Here is a 21,806-nt window from a genome sequence, read left to right as displayed (position 1 = left end):
TGTGATGCCTTCACTTTTGTTCTTTCTTATGATTACTTTAGCTATTTGGGGGTCTTTTGTGGTTCCATACAAATTTTAGGTTTGTTTTTCTATTTTTGTGGAAAATGCCATTGTATTTTTGATAGGCATTGCATTGAATCCGTAGATGGCTTCATACAGCTTGGATATTTTAACAATATTAACTCTTCCAGTCCATGAACATGGGCTGTCCTTCCATTTGTTTGATTTCTTTCAGCAGTCTTGTAGTTTTCATTATACAGTTCTTTATTTCCTCAGTTAAATTTATTCCTAGTTATTGTTTTTGCTGCCGTTTGGGGTAGTTTTCTTTATTTTTCAGATATTCTGTGGTTAGTGTATAGAAATGCAACTGATGTGTGTGTATTGATTTAATATCCTGCAGCTTTATTGAATTCATTGATTAGATCCAACCATTTTTTAGTTGAGTCTGTGGGATTTTCAATATATAAGATCATATCATTTTCAAATAATGATAATTTTACTTTTTTTCTTTTTTTGATTTGGATGGCTTTTATTTGTCTTGGCTGATTGCTATAGCTAGGACTTTCAGTACTAGACTTTCAGACTTTCAGAATAAGAGTGGTGAGAAAGGGCTTCAATTAAGGAAAAAAATACACATGAAACTGATATAATATGTCAACTGTAATTGAAACAGTAGTTTAAAAAGACACTGTTAAGAGAAATAAATAAAAAAAGTCCTTTTTTCATGACATTTTAAACATCCAGCATGCTCACTTTTCCTTGATCCCAATCTACATGTTGGTTTTTCTTTATTTTCTCCGAGGCGTGGTGATGCTCATGTAGCTGTACAGTATTCCCAGCTGAGTCCTGCTTCTTTCCTTTGGCTGTATTTTTCACTTTTTAAAATCGTTTCTTCAGGGTCTTCTCCAAGTTTCTTAGCAGTCGTGACATGCCCTTCAGAGAATGAAGGAGTTGGGTTTGTCCCTCATCTCTCATTTCTCACTATCTGGTCTTCCTTCCATGTTCTGTCAGAAGGGCCAGTTGTGACCTTGCTGCTGTTTGGGCAATAGTGCTGTGACCCCATCTCATTCTCATGGCACACCATGAACACTTGAGACACATGGGTGACAGATGTGGGCCCTGCCCTTGATTTCATCTCATGTGGAGAACATTAAATGAAACAGGTGAAATACAGTAACTTGCTTTGACAGAAATGTGTCTGGGGACCCCAGAAGTACAAGAGAAAGAAGGATCGAAATCAGGGAATGTGAAGGCAGGCAGGTCTGGAGGGGTCAGAGTGTGCTACGTGCTAAGAGCTAGGCATTGGGATCCCAGCCGGTCTACATTGTGCTCATCCCCAGCTACATGACTTTGGTCACATCCCTTATCCTTGGAGTTCAGTGTTCTTGTATATAAAACAGGAAGACAGACATTGAACTAAAGCACAGGAAGCAGAGCAGACAGAAGCAAGAGGTTGACAGAAAGACCCTTGGAGGATGTGGAATCCCCAAACAAGGTTGGAGTTGGAGGAGAATGTCTCCAGCAAAGGTAACAGACTGACCAGATCATGGTCTGGTACAGAACTAGGTGAAGTCCACGTGGCTGCAGTGGGGAGCATGGTGGCCAGTGAGATTGACTGGAGTTGGAGAGATGAGGAATTGGGTTTCGTACTCACTTTGAGAAGTCCACCAGACATCTAAGAGGAAATGATACCTAGTTGGATGTGCAAGTCTGGAATTCAGGGGAATGCTAGGTCTCCTTGCAGGTATGTGGTGCCAATGCCTTTAAGCACAGGAACATACCTGAGACCTGTAGTGGAACAGTGAGGTTTATTGGTGCACTGTGATGTGGGGCACCACACACACTGGGAAATGCAAGACCCTCAGAGGGTGATAGGCCATTTTCCAGGCTCTGGGCTTTTGTCCACTTCTTTGAAGGAGAGTTTAAGGAAATCGAGCTTTGGTCTGAATTGGATGCTGTCAGGTTGAGGTGTTGATTCTATGAGCAGATATCCTGAAATTTGTTACTGTTAGGTTTGCTGAAGGAGGAATGTATAAGGCTGAAGCAAGATTTATTGTAGCAGAGTGACAGCTGGGCTGAGCCAAAGATAGCTTCAGCCCTGAATGCGAGGGGACCTGAAACTTATATGGGGCTGGAGGCATTTTTTTTTTGGTGGGAATATTTCGGTTGGGTAAATTGGCAATAAAGGGAGGAGAATCCATTGAAAGGAGAGGTGAGCATGTATGGTTGCCAACCCGGACGTTGCAAGGTCCGGTTTTCATACAGCGGTAGGGGAGTAGTCAGGTTCCCACACTATGAGGGTCGGGCCCTCCTGAACCTAACAGTTACCTACAAAGCAGGGGAAGGAAGCAGCACTAAGTAGCTGTCACTCATCTTACCCAGAAGAAGGAGGCTATCTGGTCATTTCTGTTTGCACAGGTTTCTGGTTTTGTCCACTGAGACACAATGAAAGGGTCCGTCTTTCTTTGTCTCAGTCATGGTCACTGAGTGGCCTTGACTGAGGTTGGTGCTCTGTGAACTTGTTTATATTCAACAGGAGACTCCCAGAGTTTAGAGGTGAGTGCCAGACCAGCTACTAAGAACACCATGGCTTCCAGGATTCCCCTTCCAATCACAACCCCTACTGTGGCATCTAATTTAAACCTGTGATTCAGATAGAAGTTAGCCCCACACAGGGACTTCTGGGCAAAGTCCATTGTGGGGAGATCTAAGGCCAGGGCCTGCCTGCGTACTGATGGCCCACCTGAGGAGCTGGTCACAGAGGCCTCCCTGAGAAGAGGTGCATTTTGAATTCACAAGTGATACTGATACTACCAAATCAAGAACCCAAATTTGGAAATTAACGAATTTAAGGAATAGTTAATGTTACTACTACACAAAGTCCCCAGGAGCGAGGTATATTTATCGATTTAAATCTCAAGCCCCAAAGATGAGGCAAAGCAGCTCTCCGGGAATTAAAAAATGGATCCCCTGCTGGAGACCCTTGAGGACCTGGCATTGTCTCAGGCGACCACGGAAATATGGACCCATTCCCTTTAAGGTATGCCTTGAACCCTCCCTCCAGGGCGCTTATTTCCCCGCTTTCCCGCCCCCGGGCCACCGGCCCATGTATGGTTGTCATGGAGAAGCGGGAATGCGGCAGTTGTGGAGGTGGGTGCAGCGTGGGAACTACACTACCCAGAAGTTTCTAACCCGGCGCGTCGATGCTGCGTCATGACAACCCTGAAGTGGGCGCTTCCTCTTGCCCTTGTGGCAGAGGCGGGACTTCCGGCGCTGCTGGCATGACGTATTTATCCTGCGCCGGAGCTGTCAGGGTCCATTCTGGCTGTGGAGGCTCAGAGTCCTGGGTGGGGTCCGCTTCCCGCGTGGCTCTTCGGAATCGATCTAGGAAGGACGGTTAAAAGGAAAGGACGTCCCTTCGCGTCTTTGTTACGACCCATGATCCTCCGTTGGGGGACGGGCAGCTCTGCACCACGGTGTCCGGCAGGGCTGCGCTCTTTTCGAGGCCTTCGTGCCGGTATCCTGTCTTCGTCGGCCCCCGGAGGCGGCACCCTGAGCCTTGTGCGGGGAGAGGGGTTTCGCCGTGCGACACTCCGAGGTCCCCTGACCCAGTGGATGTGTGGAGTTACGGCTGAGCCTCGGAGTCTGCTCTCAGGATCCGATGGCGGCCGCGGCGCTGATGGACCGGGCTAGGGTGAGTGTAGGGTCCCTCGAGTCCTTACCGACTAGAATCTTAGGGTTCCCATTCCCAGCGTCAGTGGGATGAGATGTGCATGGTTTTCCAAGGCACGGAAGCCAGCTGGTACAAACATTTGGGGGTGGGAATGAGTCAGGTAACCGCGGGTCTCTTATCTCTGGTCAGAATAGAGAGCAGGAAGTCAGGGGTCAAGCCTTGAGTGGCAGCCTGAGGAGCTGGGCCACCGTTCTGATGGTCGTCAGAGCCATATAAGGTTTGGAGCAGAGGAGGAAGGTGATCTGACTTAGGCGTCAACAGACTCCCTCTGGCTGCAGAGTGGAAAGATTGGGGGGATAGAGTAGAGGGTGGGCAGGGAGACCAGTATGGAGGCTACTGCAGTAGTCCAAGTGGGTGTTGGTGTGTGGAGCAGAGTGGTGGCAGCAGAGGTTAGGGAAGTTTATGGGTTTCGTGTATGTTTTTAAAGTAGGGCTGACCAGATTTTCCGATGAGACATAGAGCCACGCGATACACTTGTCACTCTCTCTGCACTTGAGTCTGGGGACCCGAGCGGGGCTTCATTTCTAGCCCAGCATCTTGAATCTAGGCCAGGAGTTATATGAAAAGCATCTTACTTCTGGCAGCCAATAGGATGAGACCTGGAAGGGTGCAGTGGGCCCAGAACAGCATGTGCAAATGCTTGGAGGTAAGAGTGTGTTGAAAGTCCTCCAGGAATCTTTGGTGTTAATTATGTATGTTAGGAGTGGGGCCAGGAGTCAGGCAGGAAGGTCGGCCTAAAGAGCTGGGTCTCTATTCTGAGTGTGGTGAAAGACACGGAAGACTTGCAGCAAGACAGACATGGTCTGATTCGGATTTTAACTGGGAGTGTTGGTGGTGGCTGACCCAGAGGGGTGTCTGTGAAAGTAGGAGAAGTTAGTGGTTTTGTATCTGTTTTTTAAGTAGGATGACTGGATTTTCTCATGTGAAGGGTGAATGAGGAAAAGGAAAGAGTCCTGGATGACCCCAGAGATTTTTTGATTTAACTGATAGAGTGATGGAAGTGCCATCAACTGAGATGGAGAAGTTGGTGGTATGAGTAATTTTCAGTGGCAGGATCAGGAGTTAGGCTTTCGTCACGTTTAGTTTAAGAAGTCCTAGAGACCCCTTAATTGAGGCATCAAGCCGGACGTAGGATTTTAGTTCCAGGGAGGGTTCTGTTTGAAGAAGTTCAGAGGTGGGAGCCAATGTGTGGAATGGTGTGGCGCTGTGGGTTAAATTTAGGAGGGAGTATCTTCAGGTCCTGGTAGCAATGCTGTTACTAACCAGAAAGTCAAAACCTGGGACTGAGAACTGGGTCTCTTGCTTAGGCACCTGGGTGGCAGTGGTGCCTGTTACATAAACATAAGAGCATTTTCTGGACACAGTGTGCAGAGTGGCATGGGGGTGTGCCTTGGAGGTGCATATGGTGTGGACCAGACGGTTGCCAGTGGTAGTGGGGGTCCCAGATGTGAGGAAGGTGTGATTTGAAAAGTGATGTATATGTTGGGAGGACTGTGAACTAATGACCTTAAGGTTGTATCTAGAAAGCATGATCTGAGTGACACCAGGGGAACTGGCTGGCAGGCCCCTTCTTGCCAGACCTATAGCTTATATAGTATCTGCCCACTTGCCTGGTCTGTACTGGGCTGAACATAGTGATCAGAGGGACATGAGGAGCAAGCAGGCATAAGTGGTGCCAAGAACAAGCATCTCTGAGTTGGGAGACTGGGAAGACAGTCTCCCAACTGTCTTGTGTGAGCGGTGAGAACTGGGGAGAGATGCTATGCTGCCTGTAGGCTTAACTGTCTCCATCATAGCAGGGCAGTGTGACCTTCAAGGATGTGTTCGTGTGCTTCTCCCGGGAGGAGTGGGAGCTTCTCGAGGAGGTGCAGCGATGCCTGTACCGTGATGTGATGCTGGAGAACTTTGCTCTTGTGGCCTCTCTTGGTAAGTCTTGTATTGGTCATTTGTTTGTGTGTGGCAAATTTCCCCAAAATTTAGTGACTTAAGCAAAATTTATTATCTCACTTTTGGCGCATCAGGAATCTGATCACAGCTTATCTGGGTGCTTTCAGCTCAAGGTCTCTCATGAGGTTTCAATCAAGCTGTCAGTCAGAGCCATATTCTCATTTGAAAGTCAGTCTCAGGAACAATCCACTTACAAACTCACTCATGTTGTTGTTTGCAAGATTCAGTTTCTTATGGTTTGTTGAACTGTACACATTAGTTTCTCACTGGCTGTTACCCAACCTGTAACAGCCAGTGTTACTCACTGGCTGTTACAGGAAGGCCACCATGACGAGTTCCTCGTCATGGTGGCCTTCCTGTAGCATACCTCGTAGCATGGAAGCTGCCTTCTCTCTGAGCAAGTGAGATGCCCAGGGTGGAACCTGGTCTTTTTCCTGACCTTGGAAGTGACATCCCAACATTTTTGCCATATTCTGTTTCTTAGAAATGAGTCAGTAGCCCAGTCTACAATCAAGGATTATATAAGGGCAAGAATCCCAGGAGGTAGGCATTCCTGGAGGCCGTCTTCAAGGCTACCTTCCACAGGCCCTCACATCCACTCTAGTGTCCTTGGGGTTCAGTTATTCCCCCCTTCCAAAGGGGCAGTTCTTTCCATCCATCCGTATTAGTGACTCTTCTCCCTTCTTTGGTTCCCAGAGCAGGTGTTATGGGCCGTAGGCAGTGTCCCCTCCATCACTGAGCAGTCCCAACAGCTGTTGCCCAAAGCCTTGAAGGAAGAGGTTAGGGACTCAGGGCTTTTTCAATCTGCCCAACAGATTCTACGCGGCTTGGGCACTCCCTGTCCAGGTGACTGTCCAGCTCCATGGTACCTCTGTGTCTCAGGTTCTGCCCTCATCCTCTAGCTGACATATCTTGGGGACTGACTATGCCAGGAATTGCAGGTACTGACGTGGTTACTGCTTGCGGAGGTCACAGGTCTGTTCTGCCAAATCCTCCTTCGAGGTTCTTTTGTAACATTTCATTTTCTGCTTTGTGGGCTGTGTCTGCCTAGGCCACTCATCTGCCTAGGCCACTCATCTGCCTGTGTTTTCTTTACCATTTCCATCTGCGAGATCCCATGTAGTTGCCCAGTTAGAGAGGGGCAGAAAGCCTCAGGTGCCTGATGGGGCACACCTGACTCCAGTCTGGTGAGAGAAGCCCAAAGAGAGCTTGGCCCTGCAAACAGGAGCTGGACAGAGTGTCACGTTAGGACTAGGTTCACATCATACTTCAAGCTGCTTTGCATGCACCAGTATTTTATTGCCAAAGCCCTTGGCAGTGCCTCATTTCTCCGTTTCCTTCCCCACTCTTGGCACTCTGCCCCCTTGCCATTTCTCCTGTGTCTTTCATCCCTTGGCTGATCCCACTTCTCTGGTCTCTGTGTCCCACTCATTCTCCTCTGCTCCCTTTGCAACATTGGCTGCTTTCATCTGTCATGAGTTGTGTACACATCCTTCAATAGTTCTTAAGAACCAGCTACTTCCTGGCAGTCAGATTTTCCCTGGCCTGGACACAGCTTTCTCCATAGAGCTCACCTGACACCAGCAGCCCATTTATAGAGGAGTGAGTTGGAGACCTCATTTCTACTCCCTGTACTGTACACCATCATTGTGTCTTTTCTCTCTTTAGAGTTCCTCTGTGCTGTGACCTTCGGAGGCCCAGAACTGATAATGGGCCCTTCCTCACCCCTACCGTGTTTCCCTCGTCCTGTCAACAAGCCAGTGGACTCATTACTTGGTGTATCCCACATACATAGGTGAGGGCTGCTGCTTCCCACCAAAGTCACTTGTCCTTCACTAGCATTTCTTTGCTTTCAGATTGTTGGCGTGAAGCAGACCATCAGGAAGTCCCTTCTGAGCAGCACACTTCTATAGGAGTGTCACAGGTCAGGACTCCCAAGTCAGGTCCATTTACCCAGAAAGCCCACCCATGTGAGATGTGTGACTCATTCTTGAAAGACATTTTGCACCTGACCGAAGATCAAGGCTCACACCTTGTGCAGAAACTGTACACGTGTAGCCCATGTGGGAGAGGATTCTCATTCTATGCAAGCTTTGACCAGCACCAGAAGCGATATAGTGGAGGGAACCCCTTTGGTGGGGATGATGGCGGGGCCTCACTTGTGGAGAGCTGTGCAGTTGACATGTCGGGGAGACTGTTTACCTGCAGGGAGGGAAGCATGGACTTGTACAGCTCGGGCCTCTTTCAGCACCAGACCACTTGCTGTGGGGCAAGTCCATGCAAAAGGATAGAGTTCATGGAGTCTTTCCCACACAGCTCCAGCCTTGGGCAACACCAGGGGGACCATGATGGACTGATGCTTTTCAATTGCAGTGACAATAAGAAAACCTTTTTGGACACCTTTACTCTCCTTGACAGACAGATAACTCATACTGAAGGGAAATCTTTTAGATGCTTACCATGTGGAAATGTGTCTAAGGAAAAATTAGCTCTTATTCATCACAGAAAAATTCACAATGGAGAAACATCACATGTGTGTAAGGAGTGTGGAAAGACCTTTATTCACTTATCCCACCTAAAGATGCACCAGAAATTTCACACTGGGAAAAGACATTATACATGCAGTGAATGTGGCAAGGCCTTCAGCCGCAAAGACACACTTGTTCAGCACCAAAGAGTCCATACTGGAGAGAGGTCTTATGACTGCAGCGAATGTGGAAAAGCCTACAGCAGAAGCTCCCACCTTGTCCAGCACCAGAGAATTCACACTGGAGAAAGGCCTTATAAGTGTGGAGAATGTGGGAAGGCCTTCAGTCGTAAAGACACACTTGTTCAGCATCAGAGATTTCACACTGGAGAAAGGCCTTATGAGTGCAGTGAATGTGGGAAATTCTTTAGCCAAAGCTCCCACCTTATTGAGCATTGGAGGATTCACACTGGGGCAAGGCCTTACGAGTGCATTGAATGTGGGAAATTCTTTAGCCATAACTCCAGCCTCATTAAACATCGAAGAGTCCACACGGGAGCAAGGTCTTATGTATGCAGCAAATGTGGGAAGGCTTTCAGCTGCAAAGACACACTTGTCCAGCATCAGATAATTCACACCGGAGCGAGGCCTTATGAGTGCAGTGAATGTGGGAAGGCCTTCAGCCGTAAAGACACACTTGTGCAGCACCAGAAAATCCACACGGGAGAAAGGCCTTATGAGTGTGGTGAGTGTGGGAAATTCTTTAGTCACAGCTCTAACCTTATTGTGCACCAGAGAATCCACACTGGAGCAAAGCCTTACGAGTGTAGCGAATGTGGGAAATGCTTCAGCCACAACTCCAGCCTCATTCTACACCAGAGAGTTCACAGCGGAGCAAGGCCTTATGTGTGCAGCGAATGTGGAAAAGCCTACATTAGTAGCTCCCACCTTGTTCAACACAAGAAAGTTCACACTGGAGCAAGACCTTATGAGTGCAACGAATGTGGAAAGTTCTTTAGCCGCAACTCTAGCCTCATTCTACACCAGAGGGTTCACACTGGAGAAAAGCCGTATGTGTGCAGTGAATGTGGGAAGGCCTACAGCAGGAGCTCTCATCTTGTTCGGCATCAGAAAGTTCACACTGGAGAAAGGCCTCATGGATGCAACAGTTTTGGTGGCCCTTTAGCTGCATCTCTTAAACTTGTTTAGCTCCAGGAAGTTCACACTAGAGAACAGCCTTGTATATGTGGAAAATGTGCTCTCTCCTTGTTCAGCCTCAAGACTCAAACCAGAAGAAAGCTCTGTGAGTACCTTTTGTGAGGTAGTCAGCATGCAAACCCTGTACCTTCATGCCTCCATCCTGGGGAGAGTCCCAGTAAGTACTGTGTAGATGGGACACTTTCATGAGGTACGCTGCACTTTCTAAGCTGTCCTGGGCTCTTGACAGAGTTATATCAATGCCAATGCCCGTGACAGAAGCCATCTCATCACTGCCAGCTGTCAGTCACTGTAGTATGCTCAAGGAAGGCAGACCCTTGCGCTCTCTCTGTCTTATATCCTCGAGGGAATCATAAGTGTTCTGACCCTATTGAAGGGCCTCATTTCCTCCTCCATGACTGGGTTCTGCGTGGACATGATCTAGCTCTGGCTAGAAGGAAGATTTTCCTTCTTCGTGGACAGTGTTGATAGTAAACATGAGAGCTGTGACTTATTTGTCCTGCTTCCAAATCAGCCATCTTTGGAACTGCTTGCCTCATGCTGCTCTGGTTTGTGCAGTGGTAAAGGCCTATTGTGGCAGTCTTTACTCTTTGGGGTGCTGTTCACTGTGTGGAATGGATTGAGAAAATATTGGGTTCTGCCAACATGAAGGGAGGAACATCTTTTGTTGGCACCAACTTTATGTGCCAACATAAAGGGACAGAAAGATGGCAGAGAACAGATCTCAGTCTAGTTTGGCCAAATTTGCATTGTTGTTCTAGTCTTGCTAGAGAAGACTGAAGAGCTTTGTGTGCCTAATCTTAGGACCTGAAAATCAGGATTTCCTGTGAGTCCAGAGTTTATTCTGAGAAGGGCATAGTTGGTGTGAAAAACCTCCAATGCTTCTGGAAGCAACATGAATTGGGTCCCTCGTTCCTAAGGAATGTCTCATATTCCCCAGCACTTTGAGAGATTTCTGCTTCCTGGACCTATCCATGAGCCAGTTTCTGGTGTCCAGAATCCCATAGGCAGATGGCACTGACTAGAAATCCTGCAGAACAAAGTGGGAATCATAATTCATACAGAAACACTGAGATAATGGAATGGGGACCACTGTGGCCAATGAGAGGAGATATGTCTTTTCTGAAGGAGGCATCTACAAATGTCCCTGTAATTTTGGCTGTGTGGGATAAGAGGGTACAGAAATTCTCAGGACCTTTAGACATCTGTGTCTCCTGTGGTCAAGGCCACTGTCAGAGTAAGTAATCTAAAGATTTATGAATTCCATCTCCACTCAGGCAGGAACCCCATCACTGACAAAGGAGAGATCCAGGGATAGGGCTTCTCTGACCCAGCTAGCATTTCTCATGTATGAAGTGGAAATGGACTTCATTGCTCTCCAGTTTTTGCTAACTTTGAGGCAGAGATCGCCCTCCTAAATTGTGGGGAGAGGGATATCACAGAATCAAAATAATTGGCAGATATTGTGTTACAAGAAGGATGATAAATATGTATTTTTACAGGGAAGGTTTATTCTTAACAGTTTTATTGAGGTATGGTTGACATGAAATAAACTGCACATATGTAAACTGTAAATTGTGCTATGTTTCAGCATGTGTATATACCTGAGAAACTATCACCACAGTCAAAATAATGAATGTGTTCAACACAACCAAAAGATTCCTTGTGTCCCTTTATAATCTTATCCTCTCAGTCCTTCCTAAACCCCTTTTCCACAATTCACAAGCAACAGAAAGCATTTTCAAGAATTTCATGTAAACAGAATCATACGGTATATACTTTCTGGGGAGGGGGACTCTGGTCTTTTTTACTAACCATGACTATTTTGAGAATAATCCATCTTGTTGCATGTATCAATAGTTTGCTTATTTGTATTACTGAGTATTATTCCACTGTATGGATATACCACAATTTTTTTTATCCACTCAGCTACTATTAATGGATATTTGGGTTGTTTCCAGTTTTTGGTTATTGCAAATAAAGCTGCAGTTAAGATTTGAGTACAAGTTATCACTGAATAACATTCCATTTTATGGATGCACCACAGTTTATCCATTGACCTACTGAAGGACATCTTGGTTGCTTCCGAGTTTTGCAATATACATTTTTGTGTAGGTTTTACATGCAATATACATTTTTGTGTAGGTTTTACATGGACATAAGTTTTCAAGTTGTTTGGGTTCAAGCCAAAGAGTGTGATTTGCTGGATCATCTAGTAAATGTATTTAGTTTTGTAAGAAACTGTTTTCCAAAGTGACTATACCATTTAGCATTCCCACCAGCAATGAATGAGATTTCATTCCTGTTGCTCCATGTCCTTCCAGCATTTGGTTGTCAGGGTTTTGGATTTTAGCCATTCAGATAGGTGCATGGGAGTATGTCATTGGTGCTTTAATTTGCAATTCCCTGATGCATATGCTGAATATCTTTTCATATTTTAACAGTGCCTTCTGCAGAACACAAGTTCTGAATTTTAATCAAGTCCAAATTACTCAGTTTTTCTTTTATGGATTGTCGTTTTGGAGTATATAAAGAGTCATTGCCAAATACAAGGTCATCTACATTTTTTTCCTGTCATTTTCTAGGTATTTCAGAGTTTTGTGTTTTGCATTTAGGTCTATTATCACTTCTGAGAAAATATTTATGAGAAGTGTAAGATCTGGGTTTACGTCATTTTTTTAAACAGAATGTCCAGTAGTTCCAGCATCATTTGTTGAAAAGACAATCCTTTCTCCATTTAATTGTTTTTGCTGCTTTTTCAAAGATCAGTTGACTGTATAGGGATGGATCTATTTCTAGACTTTCTTCCAATTTTTCCATCTATTGAGATAATCGTTGTGTAGGTATGGGTTGTTTGTTTTTGTCTTTTATTCTATTTATGTGAGGTATCCCATTAATTGATACTCAGATGTTAAACTAACCATGCATTTCCTGGGACAAATCCCACTTGGTCGTGATATATAATTCTTTGTATATGTTTCTGACCTCATAGAATAAGTTGGGGAGTGTTTCCTTTATTTTCTGGAAGAGTTTTTGAGAGATTAATGATACTGCTTTTTTAAATGTTTACTAGAATCCCTTAGTGAGGGCACCTGAGCCTGGAATTTTCTTGTAGGAAGGTTTTCAATAAAATTTAATATATAACATAGATTTCTACTTATGTCCGTTTTTATAATTAGTGTCTTTCTAGGGATTTGTCCATTTTCAACTAAATTGTCTAATTTGGGGGATAAAGATTGTTTATAATATTCCTTATGATATTTTTAATTTCTGTAGGGTGAGTAGTGTTTTCATTCCTGATTTTGCTAATTTGTTGTCTACTTTTGTCAGCCTACTTAAAGTTTTGTCAATTTTATTTATCTTCGGAAAGAATCAAGTTTTTGTTCCATTGATTATTTTTAAAGTGTTTTTATGTTTTCTATTTCATTGAGTTTTGTTCTGATCTTTAATAGCTCCTGTCTTATCTTTGGGGCTAGTTTGGTATTATTTTCCTGGTTTCTTAACATAGAAGCTTAGGTTATTGGCATCTTCTTTTGTAATAGCTGGTTAAAGCTATATATTTCCTTCTAATCATTTAACTGTGTCACATTGATTTTTATAGATAGCATTTTTGTTTTCATCAGTTCAAAATATTTATGTATTTAAAATTTTCCTTGTAATTTCTCCTTTTACCCATAGAATATCTGATGGTGTGTGGTTTTGCCTAGGAACCTGGGGCTATCACTGCTTGGCTGTCTTTCAGGACTGGAACCTGAAAGACTGGCTGAATTTTAGAAGTTTGAGACTATCAATGATTTGCTAGTTTTCAGAAGCCGAGTTACTGATGACTAAGTTGTTGACTAAGCTGGCTTTCAGATGTCATCCAAAGTTATCGCTAATAAATCTTAGTTTCTTGTTCATGACTTTGGAATTTGGCCAAAGTACAGTCTTTTCCTTTCCTGAATGTGAAAAAAATAAGCACTTAATTGTTAGTCCCTTCTTTTGTTCTTTAGTCAAATCTATAAAAGAGACCATATGGCATTATCCCAAAGGTTATGGTTATTTATGTGAATATGATTTTGAGCTAGCATTGCCACTAAGTTATTTAATTGCCAATTAAAATAGCTCTAACTACTGACATCTTGTAATGTATTGGAAAAAGCTAAATATGGGACATTTAGGGCATCTTGACAATGTCAATACAGGACAAAAGACGTGCTGTGTACACAGAACAGTTGGCAGTCCTATGCCTGATGTGTGCCATGCACCTACTATTTGTACCTGAAACCCCGTAGGTGCTCATTAAACATTTGTAGATCAGTAAATACAGAACAGTACAACTTTGCTATTCATGTTTACCTTTTTAAATATTGTCTTTACTTCTCCCTCTGAGCCGTTAATGTGCTATGTTTTCAAGTATTAAAAATAATCACATTTTGGGACCAAACCCTGAGTGTGGCCAGAGTTTCAGCAAGCTACAATCTGAGCTTCATTCTGATTTTTCGTACTGAGTGCCTCTTGCTTAAACTTGAGATGTTACCAACCCCTGACTTGTTACAGACTTATTTCTCTAGAACCATTTATGCTACTTTCCTTGAAAAACTACAGTCATTATTAATAACATTCAGTAATATCTATTTCACGTTTTTCCAGAGATAACCTCAACTCCCTGTGCAGATACTGTTGCTACAATTACAGGTGAAATGATAAACCACTTCATAGCAAGGAGATGAGCTCATAGATACTGAAACCTTTATCTCAGGGATAAGATGCCCCCTTTACACACGTGGTCCAGTTGTCAGAAAGGCATGCACTGTCAGAAAGGCAGAAGATGGCATTTAAGTCCCTCTTTTAGAGAGATTTCAGATTCTTAAATGAAATATATCTCAGATATGGAGTAATATTATCTGAATAATTGTTGATCAGGAACTGAAGATCCTGGAGAGAGAAGCTGCACACTGAATGACCTATCTACATTTTGGCAGGGACGTGTGGTTTTTACAGATGTGGCCATACATTTCCCCCAGGAGGAGAGGGACCTCCTTGAGGAGTTTCAGAAAAGTCTGTACCACAGTGCGATGCTGGAGAACTTTGCACTTTTGTCATCACTTGGTAAGGCCCTCACACTTAGCCCAGGGTCCTGGGCTGGACACTGTTCTTCCCCTTTTCCCTATGGGCAGCTGTGTTCTCCTTACAGCCAGACTTTGGGCACTACCACCTCTCCTGGTTTCCTGGTGTATGTGTTGTTGGTGCCCAGGCTGGGCTTAGTGGCCCCATCCTTGCTTCTTTGAGTACCTACAGAAAGGGCTCAGAAATCTTGAAGTCTGTCTGGGAGACCACTCCTACCTGGCCTGGCCCTGGTCGGCTCACTTTGTTCAAATACATGGACCCTTTGTGCCCAAGGCCTTCCCTCTTCTTGCTGACATTTTTTGGGGGCTGCTTGTGCCAGAAATTTCAGCCACCAGTGTGGTCACTACTTGTAGAAAACACTAGTTCTTTAAGACCCTCCTGTGAAATGTTCATGATTTGAGAATGTGGATTTCATGTGTTGGATCACTCTGGGACATGCCGGCCACTCTCTTTCCTTGTGTTTCATTTAGTTGGCCTTTCCCTGTTCCAGGTCCCTAGGAGATGCTCGCTTTGAGAAAGGGAGAAGGGCCTGGCTCTCTGACAAGATAGACATCACTCCATCAATGACAACAAGAAATGGCCCTGGTGGTTTCGAGCTAGGAAAGGGCATGTTATCAGAGCTGGGTTCCAGTCACACTGGGAGCCAGGCCTGTGCCCATCCTTGTATGATACCAGGGACACTGGTCACACCTAATTTCTAGCTTTTTTTTCCTATTGCCGTTTCTAATCTTTTGGTTCCTGGCTCCCCACCACTTTTGGCTGGCTCCACCTTTCACCTATTCCCTTCCACTACTCCCTTTTCAGTGCTCTCAACATTTGAACTATACCTAAGGTTTTGTGACAGGTGTTGTGGCATCTGCACACATCCTTAAATAGCCCTTGAATGCCAACTACCATGTCACAATCAGACATTTCTGGGTCTGGACACAATCTGCTACACAGTGTTCACCAGTCATCATCACTATGCCCTTGTTTAAAGCTACTTGCAAAAGAGTGGTTTGGAGACTCTGCCTCTCCTCCCTGCACTGCACCCATCCTTGGGGCCTTCCTCATCGTTAAGGGCCTCTCCCACCATAAGCTTCCCAGGCCCAGCTCCGCAAGCAGGCCTTTCTCTCATTGGCTCTCAGACCCCTTGCCTGTTAGCAGCCCCGTGGACTCATTCATGGTGTGTCTGACACTCATTTGTGATGGGGCTGCCCCATCCCACCAAAATCATTATGCTTTCACCAGCATGTCTCTACTTACAGGCACAGAGCCCAGGATGAGGAGGCACCTTCTGAGCAGGGTGATTCTATGGGAGAGTCACAGGTCAGGACTCCAAAGCCAGACCCATCCACACAGAAGGCTGAGCCCTGTGAGACGTGTAGCTCTCTGTTGAAAGACATTTTGTTCCTGGCTGAGCAGGATGGAATGTACCCTGATCAAGACATGTATGCTTGCGGGAGAAAGCACTAGCAGCAAAAGCATCAGATTAGAGTGAAATTTTCCAGAAAGGACAAGGGGAGGCCTTCCTTTGGGAAGAACTGCAGCGTCCACATGGCAGAGAGGACCTTGATGTGCAGGGAAGGTGGGAAGGACTTCCCAGCCAGCTCATGCCTTTTCCAGCAATATGCTCTTCACAGTGATTGGAAGCCACATGGAGACACTGAAGGAGGAGAGGCCTTTCAAAATGGGCAAAACGATTACAGGCGCACTCAGGATGGGAAAGCCTTCAGCCATAATCCTATTCTTGTTGACCATGAGAAAATCCATACTGCAGAAAAGCCTTATGAGTAAAGAGAACGTGGTGTAAGGCCTCCCTTAGAAACTCCCACCTTGATCAGCACCAGAAAGTCCACAGTGAAGCCAGGCTTTATGGGCACCTTGAATATGGAGTATTCTTACCCAGATACCGGGCCTCGGTGACCACCAGAAAATTCACACCAGGCCAAGGCCTTTTGCATGCACCTGCTGTGAGAAGGCCTTCCTTCGTCTGTCCCAACTCTTTGCTCACCAGAAAGTCCACTCTGGAGAAAGACCTTATGGTTGCAATGATTGTGGGAAATTATTTAGGAACCGCTCCACAGTCGTTTGACACCAGAGAGTTCACACTGGGGAGCTGCTTGATAAGTGCAGCAAATGTGGGAAAGCCTTCACTCAGAAACATAAACTTGTCAAGCACCAGAAAATCCACAGTAGAGAAAGGGCTTATGAGTGCAGCGGATGTGGGAAATTCTGGATGGCTCCATGCTTGTTATTCATCAGAAAATTCACACTGGAGAAAGGTCTTATAAGTGCAGCAGTGTAGGAAATTATTTAATTGCTGCTGCACACTCCTTAGACATTGGACAAAAAGGCCTTATGAGCACAAGTAAGGTAGGAAATTTTTGTGGTACAACTACAGACTCATTACACGCCAGCCAGTTTATGTTGCTGTGACATGAGAACAGCAAATATGGGAACGACTTTGCATACAACTCTGGCCTCATTAAACATTGTTGAGTTTGTGCTTGAGAAATGTCTTCTGAGAGCAGTGAATGTTGGAGCATCTTTGGTCAAAACTCCTGTCCATTTGGTTCCAAAAAGTTCACACCAGAGAAAGAACTTCAGCCAAAGGCTGCTCTGATTGGCACTGTCAAGTACTGTTATGTACTTATGGGTTTTTTTCTTTTTATTGTGTTAAAATACACATGCAAAAAAATTTGCCACTTTAAGTATTTTAGTGTGCAGTCCAGTACTGTGCAATGAATATCCAGAACTTTCTTCATCTTGCATAGGTGAAATTGTGCCCATTATTCAACAATGCTGATTCCTCTCTTCCTCCAGCCCCAGCAGCCTCAATGCTTCTCTCTTTGAATTTGGGCACCCATGCTGCCTCACATCAGAGGAATCATACAGATTTTGTCTTTTTATAAGTAACTTACTTCACTTACTGTAATCTCAAGTTTCATCTAATATGTGGCGTGTTTCAGGATTCTTCCTTTTTAAAGTCGAACAGTACTCCATTTTATGTGTATAGCACATTTACTTTATCCATTCATTCACCTGTTGATGGACACTTACCTTGTTTCCACGTTTTGGCTGTTAAGAGGCTGCTGTGAGGATGTCTGCACAAATACCTCCTCGAGATCCTGCTTTCCATTCTTTTGGGTATATAGCCAGAAGTAGAATTGGTGGAACATATGGTAATTCTGTGTTTCGTGTTTTCAAGAACTGAGGAACTGTTTTCTATATCAACTGTACCATTTTACATTCCCATTAAAGGTCCAAAAGTGTTCCAGTATCTCCACATCCTCCTCAGCATAATTTTATTTTCTGTTTCATGTTTAATAGCAGGTGTCCTAATGGATGTGAGGTAGTATTTCATTGTGATTCTATTTAGTATTTCCCTAATGATTAATGATCATGTACTTCTTGGCCATTTGTGTGTATATTCTTTGTGGAAATGTCTAAATGTGCCTATTTTTTAATCAGGTTATTTTATTGTTGAGTTGTAGCAGTTTTTATATAATCTAGTTAGTAACCACTTATTGAATACATGATTTGCACATTTTCTTGGCATTTGATAGGTTGCTTGTTCACCCTGTTGATTGTGTCCTTTGATGCACAGAAGGTTGTAATTTGATGTAGTCCAATTTAGCTATTTTTGTTTTTATTTCCTCTGCTTTTTGTGTCAATGCCATGAAGTTACTTCCAAATCCAAGGTTACAAGATTTTTCCCTGTGTTTTCATCTAAAAATTTTATGGGTTTACGTCTTACTGTTGGGTGTTTGATCCATTTTGAGCTCATTTTGTGTATGGTTTAAGGTAAGGGTCCAACTTCATTCCTGTGAATGCAGGTACCCACTTTCCACAGCACTAGTTGTTGAAAAGACTGCCCTTCCTCCGTTAAATTGTCTTGGCACTCTTATCAATTATTTAATCAAATATTTTGGCTTTTGTTTCTGGGACCTCTGTTCTATTTCATTGGCCCATGTTTGTCTTTATGCCAGTACCACAGTGTTTTGATATATAGTTTTATGAAAATACTGTCTTGCTCCAGTTTTGAGTCCCTGGCTTGATGCTGGTCATTTCCCTTTTTGTAGTAGCTCATTAAGTCCACATCCCAACCACTGTTCTTAACAGGCATTCACACTCTGGACTGCTATACAACACCCTTGAAGTCCCAGAGCCAGATACCAGGCAACCTGCTGTGCAGCCCTGCCTGATGCCTGTCTTTCCAAGCCCAAATTATCTATCCAAGTGTCATTGTGTTTTGTCTCACCATCAAGGATCTTTACATCATATAAAACAGCTATAAGATTATTATAAGAGTCATCATTTGGTAAGGTCCTCACCTACTCCACTGTCCTGGGCTGGGCATTAGTTTTATCCTTTTCCCCCAGGGCGTATCTGGGTTTACCACGTCTAGACCATGGGTGCTATTTTCTTTCCTGGAATATTTGTTGGGGTGCCAGGGCTGGGCTGTGTGCACTGTACTGCGTGTCCCCAAGCACCCCATCCTCTGTTGCTCTGAAGCCTTGTAAGATATGGCTCAAGAGTCAGAAGTTTCAAAGTTTGTCCAAGAGATCCCAGTGGCATGTGCTGTCCCTCATCAGTTCAAGTTCCCTGCAGCCTGCGTGGCCAAACAAAATGAATACTAAGACAGCAGTACCATGGAGTAGCATGGCTGTACTTTCAATACCCTGGAAATAAGAGGAAACCATGTCACCTACAGGAAGGAGCAGGTGAGGGAGGAACTGGGATTATGCCTTTATGACTAAAGTGGCCAGGAGTGCTATGTAGGTGGGGATGTCTCCTGTTATGCAGGAAGTGAAAACACATGTTAGGGTTTGTTTTTAGGGTGTTTGTAGTATGAGTTTTGCAAGCCCGTGAAAGCTGATTTGCACATCTTTGACTGTTTGGCCTTGTGATAAATGAGTGCTAAAAAGACAGATACAGAATATTAGAAAACAGAACAGCTTGGTATCCACAGAGCAACTGGCACCTGCTATTATGTCTGAAACCTAGCAGGTGCTCACCGAACATTTCTTAGATCAATGAATATAACAGTGCAGCTTCTCTATTCATTTTTACTTTTCTGTCAAGTCTTTCAAATACTGCCTGTATCACTCCAAGATTGTGGCCCAGGTTCCAGCACAGCTACAGGCTCTTCTTGATTCTCTGGCTTTTCAGAATTAACTCTCTTGCTTAAATTTCACTGAGATCTTAACTTTTTCCTTTTTTTTTTTCACATGTCATAGGTATGCTTCCCTAGAATTATTTCTGCTACTTTCTTTGAACAACTACATAATTATTATTACCTTGTGATAATTTCCATTTGCAGTATGTATGTATGTATGTGTGTATGTGTGTGTATATATATACATATATATATATATATATATACCTTTTTTTTTAACGAATAATCTTGACTCCCTGTGAAGATACTGCTGCTGCAATTTCAGGTGAAATGAAAAATCACTTCCCAGCAAGAAGATGAGATCATGGAATCCACAGCTTTGTCTGGAGGACAAGATGCTCCCTTTGTACACGTGAGCACACATTGTCTCAGAAGATAGCATGTGATAAGTCATATTCTTTTCAGATGGGTTTCAGATTCTTAAAAGAATTGAAAAATGTCTCAGATATGGAGGAGTAGTATATAAAGACATGTGTTGCTTACTGGGTTCAAACAATCACCAACTATACAGCCAGGAAGAATGTTTTCTGTGGGAACCAGAAGCGCAGCTTCACCCTTTCTATCTACTCCTGTGCCTCCTGTCATCCCACCCACACCTCCCCCACCATTCTTGTCCTGAGCCAAATATTGAAAGCTCATTAAACAGCTCTCAGAGCATCAGTCAATGTGTATTTGAAAAGCGACAAGATACCTGACAGCTATGAGTAGATGTGTAGTGTCATGATACGCTGGTCCTTTTTGATGTGTAGGCCTTTGGGAACTTGCTGTGCTTCACAGTCTGATATAATAGGTTCCTAATCTTTCTGTGACATCCTACACTCCAAGAAATCTGAGTACATCCCCTTTAAGAGAAGCAAAACACCCCCTTCTTCTTGGAGCGGTGGAACTCCATTTCTCAGCGCCCTTGAAGATATCACTTTTATCGGCCACTGCAGAGAGACTCTCTGAGAGGGGATAGGTGTGCCGCATGTAGTGGAAACTACAATACCCAGAATTCTCTACGGCGCGCGGTGGTTGCGGCGGCGGCGACTGAGCCAATGAGAGCTTGAGAGAGGGGCGCGTACTGTGTGCCCATAAGGAGGCGGGACTTCCGGCGTCCCTTACGGTTGTCATTTTGGTCTCTAGAGCTCACGGGTTCTGCGCTTCAGGAGCACTTGGCGGGCGTCGAGGTTAGGGGGCGGGAAAGCCGGAGGTGAGACGTCGTCTCCGCTGCACCGAGGCGGCTGTGAGGCCCGTCTAAGCTCGTTGGTAACCGCGGCGCCCTGTTCCTGCCCTGTTGCCCAGCTTCGACCCCATTAGTCCCAAAGGTCGGTGGCAGGGGCCGCGCCGATGAGCCCGACTGAGGTGGGTGCTGCGTCCCCCCGGCCTCACCCGGCCCAGCTCTCACAACCGAGCGCGGAGCCCGGATGAGAGGCGCCCGCTAGGTTCCATGCAATCAGGCCCCCGTGTCCAGAGCGGAGGGCGTGTCATGTGGGACCCCAGAGTTCGCACTGTGATGAGGTGAGAGCGTTCCCTCAGGGGCGGCCTGTGCACAGGTTGCAGGTACTGGTGAGTCGACAGTACTGGAAGAATCTGGGGTTTCCGTCTCCAGGCAACGGGTCGAGGAGTGTCGCCTGGAATGAGTAGTTGGCAGCCATGGAAGGTTGTGAAGTGACGGCTGTGGGGAGGGGCATGCCCAGAGCTAGAAGTGTAAAGTCAGTAAAAATAAGATGGGGAATGGAGACCGGTGAGGTCACCAAAGTCTACCCCAGGGGAATGATAGTGGGGGCTGGACCAGGGTGGTGGCGGTTAGAGAGGAAATGTGATGAGATTCTGGAAAAACTGTAGAGCAGGCTGGGTTTCCTGTTGCATAAAATATGCTTGCAGGTAAAAGTAAGGAGTGAACCACCATCCCAAGTATTTTTGCCTGAATTTTTGAAAGTATGGAGATGGCGATGTCAACGCAAGGAGCAGGTTTCAGATCATAAGTTGGATTTTGGACATGTTGATCCTGAGATTATCAAGATAGAGATGTCACGACATGGAGATACCGTATGTATAGGCGAACAGAAAGGTTTGGAAGCTAAGGAAGGGGGCAGGATTGGAGACATCAAAAAAGTGAGTGTGGGCTGAGCCAGGGCACGACCTGGGGATCAGATTGAGGAGGGTGAGTCAAATTGTTATTTCAGATG

At 44.9% G+C, this 21,806-nt stretch overlaps 2 protein-coding genes across 7 annotated transcripts in view; both read left to right on the top strand.

Annotated features, from left to right (window-relative positions):
• The first annotated feature begins 693 nt into the window (after window positions 1-693).
• On the top strand, window positions 694-15,903 carry ZNF304 (zinc finger protein 304). 6 transcript variants are annotated; one of them, XR_002777019.1, is made up of 4 exons: window positions 5,530-5,659; window positions 7,537-10,602; window positions 14,330-14,456; window positions 15,722-15,903. XR_002777019.1 is itself a non-coding variant. In XM_011379178.2 (3 exons), exons 1-3 carry the CDS (start codon window positions 3,662-3,664, stop codon window positions 9,354-9,356), a joined length of 1,980 nt encoding a protein of 659 aa, XP_011377480.1. In that variant the 5' UTR covers window positions 694-3,661; the 3' UTR covers window positions 9,357-12,513. The 6 variants fall into 6 exon arrangements, 2 of the variants coding, with proteins under 2 accessions (XP_011377480.1, XP_011377479.1); XM_011379178.2 differs by lacking the exons at window positions 14,330-14,456; window positions 15,722-15,903 and adding an exon at window positions 694-3,694 and having other exon boundaries at window positions 5,533-5,659; window positions 7,537-12,513; XM_011379177.2 differs by lacking the exons at window positions 14,330-14,456; window positions 15,722-15,903 and adding an exon at window positions 694-3,694 and having other exon boundaries at window positions 7,537-12,513.
• Window positions 15,904-20,728: 4,825 nt separating this feature from the next.
• LOC105304864 (zinc finger protein 548-like) overlaps window positions 20,729-21,806 on the top strand; it is a 10,231-nt gene continuing 9,153 nt past the window's right edge. The window contains exon 1 of the mRNA XM_011379175.2: window positions 20,729-20,979. Within this exon, the coding sequence (XP_011377477.2) occupies window positions 20,965-20,979 (15 nt within the window). The 5' untranslated portion in view covers window positions 20,729-20,964. The remainder of the gene's footprint in view (window positions 20,980-21,806) is intronic.

The sequence above is a fragment of the Pteropus vampyrus genome, unplaced genomic scaffold, assembly GCF_000151845.1.
Source record: "Pteropus vampyrus isolate Shadow unplaced genomic scaffold, Pvam_2.0 Scaffold357, whole genome shotgun sequence".
Lineage (NCBI taxonomy): Eukaryota > Metazoa > Chordata > Mammalia > Chiroptera > Pteropodidae > Pteropus > Pteropus vampyrus.
The sequence above is the reverse complement of the archived record's forward strand: the minus strand, read 5'-3'. Positions and strand labels throughout refer to the sequence as shown.